The sequence below is a fragment of the Myotis nattereri genome, assembly GCF_964212035.1.
Source record: "Myotis nattereri genome assembly, chromosome: 4".
Lineage (NCBI taxonomy): Eukaryota > Metazoa > Chordata > Mammalia > Chiroptera > Vespertilionidae > Myotis > Myotis nattereri.
The window spans coordinates 105,219,488-105,232,318 of NC_138079.1; the positions used below are offsets into that span (position 1 = coordinate 105,219,488).

Here is a 12,831-nt window from a genome sequence, read left to right on the forward strand (position 1 = left end):
GAAAGAGTGTGATCTCCAGCAATAAAGCCTGAAGCTTGACTGGGAAAAACATCTACTCATACAGAACGTTTTCATGTTGCCTGGCTCAGAGACTCAGGAAATCTCAGCTGTTGTCTGTGGCTGTTTTTGTCACAGGGCCTTCTGCACCCTTGAGGTCTAGGCCTAAGCGGCTGAGCCTGCAGCCTCCTACAACCAGCAGTTACACACACTCCCCGACTGTGAGCCTTATCTGATGCTGCTAGTGGAAGGGGGAAGAGCCTCTGATGGTTGAAGAAAATTTCACAAGCTCTCCTCTTGAAACCCTGGGCAACTATAAAATGAAACAGGAAAGTCTTACCCCATCCCTTCACCATTTTCCTACCCAGGAAGGAAGAACATAAAACAAGAGCTCTTTCTTCTGGACTCGGCCACCTCCCCAGACACTCCCCTGACCCCAACGCTACAAACATGGACAAGAAACTCCCCCTTAAATAGTTGTTTATTGGCAGTGGGCTGGAAAGGGCATTGGAGTTGGCATACACAGACAACACCACGCAACCAATGTCACAAGGGAGGCAAAAGTGCTGGGAAAGAGCAGCCTGGAGCCCGGGATGAGGCCTCTTCAAGAGTGAGTGTGGGAGGGGGCGGGGCCTGGAGTGTTCGAGGGGCAGCCTTAGATCACCTCTGCTTAGTAGGCATGGTTAGAGATGAAGAGGGACTGGCTGGCTGCAGCCCCAGTCTGGCCGCTTGGGGTGTACTTTCCTTGGCAGGCGAGGCTGTTGGCCTAAGAGGGGAGAGGAGCCAGAGTAAGGTTTGTGTTGAGAATCCCATCCACCCCGGCACTCTGCCCACCTGCTGCTCCATCCTACCAGCGCTCGCTTGATGTATTCCTCCTGGGCAGTCTTCAGGTTCTCCTTCTTGCCACCCCAGGCCTTCAGAGCAGAGGCCTGCAGGGCCCGGCCATAGGAGAAGGTCAAAGCCCATGGCTTCAGCAGGGGGCACTTGTTGATAGCATTGAGGTTGATGGATGCCTCCTCCTCACTCTGACCTCCAGATAGGAAGGTGATCCCTGTAAAACAAAGGTGAAATGGGGAGAGGGGTTGTAGTCCGAGACCCAGGGGACTGCTAGGAGTTCCCAGCAGCTGACCTGGAAACCAGACCAACAGGTATAAAGATTGTGGATACCGTTTTGTCTACCTCCCAGAGGGCAAGATGAGAGTGTGGGTCTCACCAGGGACAGCGGGCGGCACTGTGCGGCGCAGCGCAGTGACAGTTGCCATGGCAATCTCCTCGTTAGAAAATTTCTGGGTACAGGCATGGCCTGGGGTGACCATATTGGGCTTCAGCAAGGTGCCTTCCAGGTAGATGTGGTGGTCACTCAGAGCCTTGTAGACAGCAGCCAGCACCTAGGGTAGGGCAGGACCAAAGTGGGGTGGGGCGGAGTGGGGGGACAGGAGTCAGCCCCAAGGCCCTCGGCCCAGCTGCCAACCCACCACCCTGCCCAGGCAGGAAGCAACCTACCTTTTCAGTTACATACTGACAGCGCTTCAAGTCATGGTCGCCATCGGGGAGGATCTCAGGCTCCACGATGGGCACGATGCCATTCTGTGGGGTGAGGGACAGAGTAGCTATGAGACCTCCTGGAGGCCTCAGCTCTACCTACAGCCCTCCACAACCACTGGCCAAGGTCTTAGCTCCACGAAGACAGAGACTCATGGCTTCAAAGCCCTCTGCTTTGCAGGATGTAGGAGCCAGGATCTCCTCAGATCAACCCACACAAGCCCTCCACTGTCCTCCACAGGCTCAAGCCTGATGACTGGTGAGGATCCGGAGCAGCTGCCTTGGGGGAGGCAGCCATCCTGGCAGATGGGTGGCAGGCTAGATGACACTCTGGAATCAAATGAGATGGAAGCTGGCCTGTTGGGGATGTGCAGGCCCACCTGCTGGCAGATGCTGGCATAACGGGCCAGAACGTTGGCATTTTCCATGATGGCAAGGGCTGAGGGGGTGTGTTCCCCAATCTTCAGCACACAGCGCCACTTGGCAAAGTCAGCTCCGTCTTTCTTGTACTGGGCACAGCGCTCAGACAGCCCATCCAGCCCTGGAAAGGGGACGAGAAGTCAAAGCCTGGCAGAGGAGGGGGCAAGTGTCTCCCACTCATCCTGGGCTCTTAGAGGGGCACCAACCTGGGTGGGTTGGTCAGCAAGGCAAGGAGCCAAACAGTTCTCACCTTGGGTCGTAGTTTCACCATTTGTTCCTGCCAGGGGTACCACGCCCTTGTCTACCTGTTGGGGTAGGACAACACTATAAGGCAAGTAAGCAATCTCTACTACCTTCTTCTTCTCTAGAGCCTCCGTCACCTAACCTCACGTGACACCTCCTGGGCTTCAAATGTTCCCACTTGGCTACCGTATCTGATCCTGAGGCGGGATACGGGGGGTTATTATTCGACAGACAGCCTGGGAACCTACTACTTGCTAACCCTGTGAGCAAAACACACCACTGCCTTGAGCTTCTGGTTTTCATCTGTATAATAATGGGTAATGACTTGCTCTTAGAACTTCGAGGATTAAAAATACCAAGCAGGGCAGTTTCTAGCTTTCCTCACCTCCGGTCTGGGGTAGACTCCACCCCAAGTCTCCAGGCTCCCAGCCCAACGTTCACCCCGCCAGCCTATGACTTTGGATGACTTTTCGATTTTGCTTCTAGGCAAGGTGTCTAGAAGCAAATGAGGCTTTTCCCCAGACCATTTCGGATCTCACATTCCGAGGCCCAGCCTCCTCACCTTGATGCCCACAACACCACCCTTGGATTTGATGACTTGGGGGAAGGGACGCCCATCATCTGTCTTCTGATAGAGCGTCTCATGGAAGAGGATGACACCCCCGATGCAGGGATTCACTCGGTCGTCGGCAGTCAGCAGCAGCTGGCGGTAGAAGCGCCGGTTCTCCTCGGTGTTCTCAGTGCCAATGGACTGCAGCCGCTTGGCAATGCTCCCTGGAAAGGAATCGCCCACGGTCACAGGGGGATCAGCCTGTCACCCCCACGCCTGGGCCCTCCTCCCACTGTGTCCTGATCGCACCAGTGGACTCATCTGCAGCCAGGATGCCCTTGCCCGGAGCCACGATGCGGTGAGCAATGTCACTTAGCTCCTTCTTTTGCTCCGGGGTCAGCGCTGGGTATTGGTAGGGCATGGTGCCAGTCAGTGCCTGAGCAGAGGAGACACATGGGGGAGCATGGGTTAGCTGGGTCTCCCAATGAACAGAGCCCCTTGCCAGGGCCAAGTTCCCTACCTCCCCTTCCCACACCCAGCAGGTCTTGGGGTACTTCCCCAGCTCTCCCCTACACCCGACTTCCCTATACTAGGCCTGCCTCCTGTACCTTTCCTAACTCTCTGTGTTGCTGGGTGTTGCCCAGCTGAGGGTGGGGTTGCATACTGGCATCTGGGCCAAAGGAATAGGCCAGAGCCATGGACAGATGGCTCGTGTAGAAGTTGGACCCTTCTGGCTTGCGCTTTGCCATGGGGTCACCTTGCCTAGAAGCAAAATCGAACCGCAGTCTTTTGGAATTTAGAGGTCTGCATAAGGCAGGGGGCCCACCCCCTCATCTGGAAGGACCCAGAGGAAGGTCTGTGTTCAAGTCATACAGCAACCCAAGGGTCAGATCTGAGGTTAGAACCCAGAGCTGACTGCCATAGGGGCGTTCCTTCCGATCCATCCAAGATCCCAGAGCGGGGACTGGCACCAAGGCCTCAAGGACATCCCAAGGTCAGGCTTCTCCCCCCAGAGTGGGGTGGGAGGGCATGAGGAAAAGGGTATGGAGAAGGGTGTAGGAGGGAATCAGAAGGCAGGAAAGGGCAGCAGAGGAAGCCCGGCCCGAGGCGGAGGAAAGGGATAGTTTTGCCCATCTCACTGCTCAAGCAGGGTAAGCGTGCGGAGGAGAGGCAAGCGCCCCACCCCTTCCCCTGAAAAGCGCTCCTGTCTGCTCGCCGGGCTGCAGCTGTTCCAGGCTCAGAATCAAGGTCACCCGATAAGAAAAGACAGGGAAGGTGTTAATAGGGCAAGAGGCGCTGCCAAGGGTTGCCCTCCTCGCCAGGGGCGCCTGTGCCCCCCGGGCAGGGCCCCCACCCGCCTTAGGGCACCTGAAGCAGTACACGGCCTGGCCCCTAACCCTCGCTGCCTCGCAGGCTCCTTGCAGAGGCAAAGGGGCCATGATCCTTTGCACTAGGGGTCCCGGCAGGAACAGGGAGGGGGACCGGCCCTTCACCTCGCCCTGCTTCCTCCCCGCCATGACTCAGCGCGCGGAGCCCGCATTGCGCAGTGAAGCCGGCGAGCGCCAGCTGGAGCGGCTGGGGAGTGCGGGCTGCGAGTCGCGTGTGTGTGCGGGGGTGATGATGGAGGAGATGCCGGGACCCGGGGCGGGGGGCTCCGCCCGACCCCAGGCCCCCTCGCCCTGGCCTCAGACCTTCGCACGTGGCGAGGCGCGCTCACCTGGCACAGGGGGGGCGGGCGTGGCGGTGTCGCGGCGGCGGGCGGCGGGCGGGCGAGGCGGGAGCGAACGCGGAGGTCGTCACTACCAGCCTGTTCTGCGGCGCATTCCAAGAGGAACGCCGGCTATTTAGCTCGCGAGTGGGCGGCCCGGGAGGCGGCGCCGGCCTTATAAGGGCACCGCTCCGCCCTCCGCTGCGTTTTTCCTTTTGCCGGGGCTGCAGGGGCCCCGGCGCCCAATGGCAGGCGAGTCACAGGGAGCGGCCGCCCCCAAAGGCGAAGCCCGGAGGCGGCTCGCGGGCGGCGAGAACACGACATCCCCCCCGCCCCCCATCCTCCTCGGACGTGACTCGGGCCACATCCCGCCGGCCCGGTCCCTCCCCCTCCCTCTCCCCCCGCCTGGCGCGCTCTGGGCGCCGTGACTCAGCTGGTTAGGGGCCCCGAAGGGGCTGTGGCTTGGGGGGGGGGGGCGGGGGGCAGGGGGCGGGGGCGCGGGTGGAGGAGCCGGGAAGACACGAGCTCCGCTTCCCTCCCCGGCCCAACCCCAGCTTCCGGCCTGCGCGGTGCGGCGGGTGCGGGTGGCGACCGTCCCTGGAGGCCGAGCTCGGGGTCTGGCGGCCACGCCCGCCGGCTGCTCCGAGGCCCCGGGCCGCCCCTCCGCGCTCGCTGGCCCGGGTGCAAGTGGCCGCGGCGGAGGACGAGGAGGCCGCGGGCTGCCGGGGGGAGGCGAGGCGGCAGCGGTGCGGGGCGACACGCCCCATGGTGCGCGCTGGCTGCAGAGGCCGCGGGGCCGCGAGGAAGGGGCCGGCTGCGCTCGGGCCCTCGCAAGCTGAGCGCCCGGGACACTCGTCCCGTGGACTGACGTCTCAGAATAAAATGTGTCGCACGCCGATCAGCCTCCCAGACACATCCCGCGCCCCGTCCTAGGTCTTCCCTCCAGCCCGGCCCCACCCAGCGCCTTCCCGCTGGCGCCCACCTGGAGGCCGGAGCAGCGGGCAGAGCCTGGTCAGCAGCGAGTGAGCCAGGCGGCACCGGGCTGGGTTATAAAGCAGCCCCTGCCCTCCCCCCGCCAGTGTCCCCAACCTTCTCCACTGACCCCTGCCCTTTCCTCCCCGGATCCACGGGCAGGGACCTATATTTAGGGAAACCTGAAGCTCCTGACATTCAGACCGGCGTGGGGCCCCGAGTGCGCGAAGTGGGGAGCGAGCTGGGCCTGCCCTATTTTAAGGCCTGGGGAGGGCCCCTGCCCACTCACCCGTAACTCAGAGGGAATTTCTTCCTTGGAAATCCAGTCTCAGGCCCTCAAAAGGGAAATAAATCTCCGGGCGGGGATCTGTGGGGAGAAGGGGAAAGGGGACTCCGATCACGTGGCCTTTCCTGCCTCCTCCTCTGACCCCCTCCCCCTCCTGGGCTCGGATGGGAGCGGCTAGGATTCTCTTGGAGCCCATTTCTTTAGAGGGGGTGCAGCTGCAGGTGCTAGCTAGACCCACACCCCAAAACAACCAAGAGCCCATGGACTGGGCACGCCAGGTACCCTGTATCCTGACACTTAGGTCCAAGTTCCACCCGGGGTTAGCATCGTTTACTGGGGAGGGGGGAGGAGGGCCGGCACCTGCGGGGCTCCCCCTCTTTCGTGTTCCCTGTGCGGGAACTGCAGTCTAGCCGGCCAGTGGCTCCCCACGTCTTGCTCTGTTGAGAGCCAAGTTCTCCACTGCTGGTTCCCAGGCCAGTGAGCCAGGCAGCCCACCCGTGGTCCCAGTGGCCGGAGGCCCCTCAGGGAAGAGGGCACGTGGGCCCTGGGGGCTGCCCACTCCCCCGAGGGCAGGGACTTGGGTCCTCATCGGAGCTTGATCTCGAAGCAGAGGCAGTTGAGGCTCTGGCAGTCAGGCAGCTGGCACGCACAGGCACAGTCGCAGAGCGGGCAGCAGCGAGGGCAGCGCGGGGCCCAGCCCTGAGGGAGAGGAGAAGGGAGTGAGGAGGTGGGCAGGAGGAAGGGGGACCGGAGCCTGAGGCTGTGTCCCTCAGGGGAGAAGGGAACAGGCCCGGAAAGTCCATTTGCCCAGTGGAACAGAGAGTACCATCCACCATCCCTGGGCACAAATCAAATCCGTGCTGTTGAGAAATCTGCAAGGAGGCAATGTTCCAAGCAGCTGAGTTCAGGAGCTGGGAGAAACTATTCAGGGGGTCCTCTCGTTCTCCCCATTTTGTAGGCGAGGAGACAGGACCGGAGAGCTACTGGCCTGGTCCCATGCTAGCGTTCGGGTGTCCCAGTGTTCAGCTCAGTGATGGTTCTACATTCTGTGGCCCAGGGCAATTGAAAGTCAGTAGACAGGGAAAGCACACACACATTTTCTGTCCCTGATGAAAATAACTTGTTGGTTTTGTGGATTTCTTCCTGGCATGAGACCAAACTGCAAGATCTCCTCATCTCTGAGCACCTACTCTGTGCAAGGCAGACTGCATTCATGAATGAGTTTTAAAATCTTTAATAATGGCAATTTGCATATTTAAATGGTTTAATGTCTCAAAAAAGTTATATCTCCTAATTGTCAGAACCTTGAGTAGAGGAGCCTCTTTACAAAAGAGGAAATGGAGGTTCAGAGAGGGGAGGGATTGCCCAAAGGAATGCATCTGGGGGATGCTGCTGGGATGCACCTGGCCTGCCTGCTCCCCGTCCTTAGACTCCCCTCGACCCACTGCCTCCCAGGTCGGGAACACCAGCTTCTCTGTGGGTGTGCAAGGACAGGGACTGTTCATCGCACGTCTCCACGGAGCTGGCATGGGGACTCATGCTCAGCGATGACTGTGGGATGAATGGATAAACCAAAGCACATAATTTCTCCCTCTGTAGGCAACGGAGAAAGAAGAGGCTTCTCAGTTTCCCGGGAAACAGAAGGTCTGCCTCTTGGGGAGAAGAACAGCCTGTCCTAGAGACAGGAAGGGGGAGCAGCCGACTCCAGCCGACTCCCCTCCTGTCCTGGGGCAGAGATGATCGGAGGCTGCTTCAGGCATTAAGCGGAGTCAGGCCAACTGGCTGGGGCAGCACACGCCCAGGGTGTGTGACAGAAAATTGGCATCTTGAGTCCTAAGACAGAGCTAGTGACAGTCACAGTTGCACAGATCAGACACTGGGCCAGGCCAGGAATAGGGGAATGACCTTTTGAACAGCTGAGGTTTCGGGGTGCGGTGCCGGATGACTGGTACTATCAGATGTCACTAGGGGCTCCTGTGAGGGGAAGGGACCTAGTGTCTCCAGGTAGAGGGGGCTGAATTGGGCTGGAGCTACTGCCACTAGAATTGGCTCCCAAGGAGGAGGCTAGAAGTGTCATGGTGGAAGGGACAGAGAGCAAAGTGGTTTTGCTGTGTTTGGTGAGGGTGTGCTTTGGGGTGTGTCTGGGGAGTCCAAGTCTGGAGATGAAGTCAGCTCTGTGGGATTTTGGAGGACCCTGCTGTCATTCTGTGCACAAAATTGGTGGCTGAGAGAAGCTCCCCTGCCCTCACTTCAGAGAAGAGGGTATTAAAAGCATTTCTTGGCTCTGTCCATTGGATCTAGTCATTAAAAACTGGCTAATGGATTTCTCAACTCTCCCAGGCAGCCAGGTGACTTCTGGAAGGAATCTACTGTTTAAGTACATTAAACCAGAGCTCCACAAGACTGTTAACCCTCGTGTTTCTCTAGGCCCCGAGTTTTCCACTTGGATATCTTTTGCTTTGATGCTGTGAAGACCAGCCACCTTTACTGGTTAGAGCCCAGGCTCAGCCTGGAGTCTAGTTCAGGCCCAGGCCTGGCGAATTCACGTTTTGAGCCTCAGGTTCCTCGTCTCTGAGCCCACTTCTTAAGGTCATCGTGAGGAATCAGCAGAAAGAACGAAGCACGCCTGATGCTTAGTGGGCACTCCGTAAAGGGAGCTGCTCTTGTCACGGCAGCTCTTTCCCCTGGTGGGTGGGGCAGGATCGTGTGAGAACTTGTTAAAAATTCACAAACTCTGCCCAGCTGGTGTGGCTCAGTGGTTGAGCGTTGACCTATGAACCAGGAGATCATGGTTCGATTCCCGGTCACAGGGCACATGCCCGGGTTGCAGGCTCGATCCCAAGTTGGGGGCATGCAGGAAGCAGCCGATCAATGAGTTTCTCTCATCATTGATGTTTCTATCTCTCTCTCTCCCTCTCCCTTCCTAAGTCAATAAAATATGTATTAAAAAAAAAAATCACAAACTCCAATCAATCCAATCCCAGACCTTTCTGATGCCTGCTTCTGATCACAGACAGGGCTGAGAACCAACCACTGCACTGTATGAGTTTCTCACACGCTATTATAGTTGCCTATTTATTTCTCTCTGGCCTTCACCAGAATGTAAGCCCTGTGAGGGCTGGGACCGTGTCTACCCTGTTTCCACTGAGCCCTCAGGGCCCAGCACAGGGTCTCAACAACAACTCCATAAATCTTTGGTTAAGTGAATAAATAATGAATGAATTGGATACTTGGTAACGGAAACCTAGGTTTCTGCCCTGGCTCAGTCACTCAAGCTTCGGTAAGCTGCAGTTTGAACAGCTGTGAAGTAGGCGAGAACTTGGTAATATCTGTGATTGTTACTGTTCCTAAGGAAACTGAAGGACAGAGACTTCAATGCACCAACTACAGTCCGTCCAAGTTATGAATCTGCTTGGTCTTCTAGCCACACTTTTCCCTCTTAAGGAAGGTCACCACTTCAAGGGTAGGAGCTTATTGTCTAAATCTCTGAGCCCAAAATAATTACTGCCTAGGAAGGTGTTCACTTACACTGAACATCTTTAAACCCACGAGTGCAAAAATGGCCTGTCCCCTGCACGCCAGGCTTCGTCCTGCGGACTCTAACACACTGTGGAACAACTTGCCAGGCCAGACTCTGCTGTGGGATGTTGGGGAAGTGGCTAAACTTCCCTAAGCCAACGTTTCCCCTGCAAAGGGGGGGCACAAATACCTACCTACCTACGTGCACAGGCACAGATTGGTGACCGAGGTGTGATGTTAAGTTAAAAAGGGTAAATTGCCGGTGTGGTTCAATGGTTGAGCATTGACCTATGAACTAGGAAGTCACAGTTCGATTCCGGTCAGGGCACATGCCAGGGTTGCAGGCAGCCAATCAATGATTCTCTCTCGTCATTGATGTTTCTATATCTCTCTCCCTCTCCCTTCCTCTCTGAAATCAATAAAAATATATATATTTTAAAAGAGTAAGTAGCAGTTGTGATGATATATGTGGTATGACCCATTTTTACCAAATCCTAGTAAAATACAGCAGTGACAGTACTGTATGTTAGTACTGTATATGAGGGTCACACAAAACAGCAACCTTAGTTAGAGAGTTGGTTTATCAAGTACCTTATATTTTCTATGTGTTACAACATGCACACTTTGTAATCAGTGCTTTTTGTGACCAGAAAAAAATATATGCAGGTTTTATAAAATACCCAGCTCCCAGGGTTGTTGAGAAAATAATAATGGAGCATAGTATTCACTCAGTGAACAGAATGAGCTCTGTGAGAGGTTGTTTTTTCTTTCAACTACCACTTTCAGAGGTGATTGTATGCTCTACATGTTACACCGATCACCTATCTCCAGCTGACACCCTGTTTTCCTTTTCTTTTTTATATTTTATTGATTTCAGAGTGGAAGGGAGAGGGAGAGAGGGAGAGAGAGAGAGAGAGAGAGAGAGAGAGAAACATCAATGATGGGAGAGAATCATTGATCAGCGGCTGCCTCCTGCACGCACCGCACAGGGGATTGAGCCCACAACCCGGGCATGTGCCCTTGACTGGAATCGAACTCAGGACCCTTCGGTTCACAGACTGAAGCTGTAGCCACTGAGCCAAACCGGCTAGGGCCTGTTTTCTTTTTTCCAAGCAGGTTTCATCATTAGAAATTATCTGGTATATTATTTATGTTGTTGTTGTTGTTTATATTTTATTGATTTTTTTACAGAGAGGAAGGGAGAGGGATAGAGTTAGAAACATCGATGAGAGAGAAACATCGATCAGCTGCCTCCTGCACATCTCCTACTGAGGATGTGCCCGCAACTAAGGTACATGCCCTTGACCGGAAACGAACCCGGGACCTTTCATTCCGCAGGCCGATGCTCTATTCACTGAGCCAAACCGGTCAGGGCTGTTTATGTTGTTTTTGGCTGTTTCCACCCGACCCGGTGCTGGAATTGTGCTGAATAATAAATGTTGAACAAGAACAACAAAAATCAATGTACAGATGGTGCCTAGCTCCGGCTCAAGGGGTTCGGGGACAGTGTGAGAACTCACAGCTTCAGTGGGCTGGGGGCAGCAGGCATCCAGGTAGTGAGCTGGGCTGGGCAGAGGGAAGTCGCAGGCTTCTGCACAGGTCCAGCAACAGTCCTGGGGCCTGGAGGCACCTTGCTTCCTGCAGGGGGAGCTGCAGTCGGTGCAGCAGCCTTGGGCCTAGGAAATGGCAGGGCTCAGGATCCGGACCAGGTGGCGGGGAAGGGTAGCCAAGATACGGTTTTGGGGAGAGGGACAAGAGAAGATTCCGCAGGAGACAGCAGAGGAGGAACTCTGGTCCCAGGGAAGGGATAGATGGGGGACGGAATGGCAGAGGAGCCTCAGAGTGAGGGCCTGCAGACGAGGGCACAGGCTAACCGGGTTCCTCTTCCAGAGCCCACCCTTCGGCCCCCAGAGGCTCCTCACCAGCAGGCAGTGCCTCGTCAGCAGCACTAGGCCTAGCAGCAACAAATAGATGCCCACAGCGATGAAGACGATGGCGGGGATGGGGAGCAGCAGGGAAGGACTGCTGACGGGAGCCGGGGTGGGATTCCAAGGGCTAGAGGAGGCCTGGATGAGTACAGGAGGAAGGGGTGACAAGGAGGTGGGGGAGGCTGCAGGAACACAGAAATACCAGGGGGACACTGAGGTGGCTGGAAAGGGGGGAGGAACAGCCACCAGATGGCGGGGTGAGTCGACAGGACTACACATTCTTGTCCCCCAAACCCCCTTTTCCCCTGTCATCCCCATTTCAGCACCATACAGGGCTTGTGGTCACGCTAGGCTTCTCCCAGACCGACTGAGCTTCCTCTCAGAACGTCTCTCCCAATGGACCTGTTGTCTGGGATGCTTTACCAGCCCTCAGCCAACATCACTGCCCCCGACTGTCTTCCAATCTGCAGCGCTGCCCCTTCCCACAGCAGTTGTCCTTGCGTGTTCCTCCCTTCCTTACAACCCATTGATGGCTCTCAGCGACTTAGTCCTCACTCATCTCAGAGACAAAAGCCCGGGCCTAGCCCCACCCACCCGCCTTCCCTCCCTGCACCCCAGCCACACTGAAGGCCCGGCAGCCCCCAGGTGCCCTCTCCTCTCTCTCACCCCAGGTCTCTACCCACTGTTCCCTCCGCCTCGACGCCTTTCTCCTTGATCACTCGGCAAACTTCCTCTGGCCTGGAAGAGCGGGAAGGGCCCTGCTGGGGGTCCCCCTCCCCGGCATTCCTTTGAACGCTCTCGTCCTGAGCGGGAGGGTTACTGGGGTGCAGAGCCCCCTCTGCAGTCCGCCCGCAGGCAGGCACGTCTGGGGGAGTTTAGGGCGCTGCGGGGATCGGGGGCCTGGGACTCACGTCCATGGGGCAGGACAGCGCGCCAGGCAGGAGCTGCAGAGGAGAGAGCGCCCCGGGCTCAGAGGCCGAGAGGGGCCGCTGGCCCGGGTGCCCCGCCCTTCCTCCCGCCCCCCGGTCGGGGAAACGGGCCCAGCGGGGGTCCCGGGTCCGGACAGTGGCGATGGGACTCGGGGCGGCACGTCCCGCTCAGGCCCCAGCCCGACCCGGCCACACCCCTCTGCTGTCCCTGCACCCCAGCCCCCCCCCACCCCCCCCCGCGTCCACCACCCGCGTCACCTGCACCCTCGGCGCCGCGGACCGTTCACGGATTCCGCGCCGCGTTGGGCACAAAGGGCCGCGGGGGCTGCACAGCCCGCAAACCTCCCGGGCTTCCTACTGTCGCCATGGAAACCGCGCGCTGCTTCTACGGCGGCTGCCGAGACCCAAAATTTCTTCTTCTCGCTTCGCTTCTGCCGCTGATTTTCTGAGACTAGTAGCTCTTTTTTTTTTTTAATTGATGAGAAAGAGAGAGATTGAGATGAGAGATTTGTTGTTTCACTTATTCATGCCCATTTATTGGTTGGTTCTTGCGGGTGCCCTGACCCGGGATGGAACCGCCATCTACCCGGCCAGGACCGATCCCCGTCACATGCTGGGTCCTGAGCCGCTAGCAAAGAAAGATCCCCCCCCTCCCCACCCCCCCACCCCCTCCTCACACACACACACACACACACACAACACCAACTTGCTGTGTGACTTTGGTCGAGTCACTGGGC

General features: G+C 57.4%; 2 protein-coding genes across 4 annotated transcripts; both read right to left on the reverse strand.

Moving 5' to 3' along the window:
• Positions 1-460: 460 nt before the first annotated feature.
• ALDOA (aldolase, fructose-bisphosphate A) lies at positions 461-6,330 on the reverse strand. 3 transcript variants are annotated; one of them, XM_081089357.1, is made up of 10 exons: positions 6,079-6,330; positions 5,722-5,799; positions 3,062-3,188; positions 2,765-2,976; positions 2,210-2,264; positions 1,920-2,080; positions 1,501-1,584; positions 1,211-1,385; positions 849-1,048; positions 461-763 (listed from the first exon to the last, which is right to left on the reverse strand). In XM_081089357.1, exons 3-10 carry the CDS (start codon positions 3,171-3,173, stop codon positions 668-670), a joined length of 1,095 nt encoding a protein of 364 aa, XP_080945483.1. In that variant the 5' UTR covers positions 3,174-3,188; positions 5,722-5,799; positions 6,079-6,330; the 3' UTR covers positions 461-667. The 3 variants fall into 3 exon arrangements, with proteins under 3 accessions (XP_080945483.1, XP_080945482.1, XP_080945481.1); XM_081089356.1 differs by lacking the exon at positions 6,079-6,330 and having other exon boundaries at positions 5,722-6,015; XM_081089355.1 differs by lacking the exons at positions 5,722-5,799; positions 6,079-6,330 and adding an exon at positions 4,470-4,688.
• On the reverse strand, positions 6,272-12,461 carry LOC308517866 (uncharacterized protein). Its single transcript, XM_081089360.1, has 5 exons — positions 12,353-12,461; positions 12,077-12,109; positions 11,160-11,303; positions 10,758-10,913; positions 6,272-6,417 (listed from the first exon to the last, which is right to left on the reverse strand). The coding sequence occupies exons 2-5, from the start codon at positions 12,080-12,082 to the stop codon at positions 6,304-6,306; spliced, it is 420 nt and encodes a 139-aa protein (XP_080945486.1). The 5' UTR covers positions 12,083-12,109; positions 12,353-12,461; the 3' UTR covers positions 6,272-6,303.
• Positions 12,462-12,831: the final 370 nt, after the last annotated feature.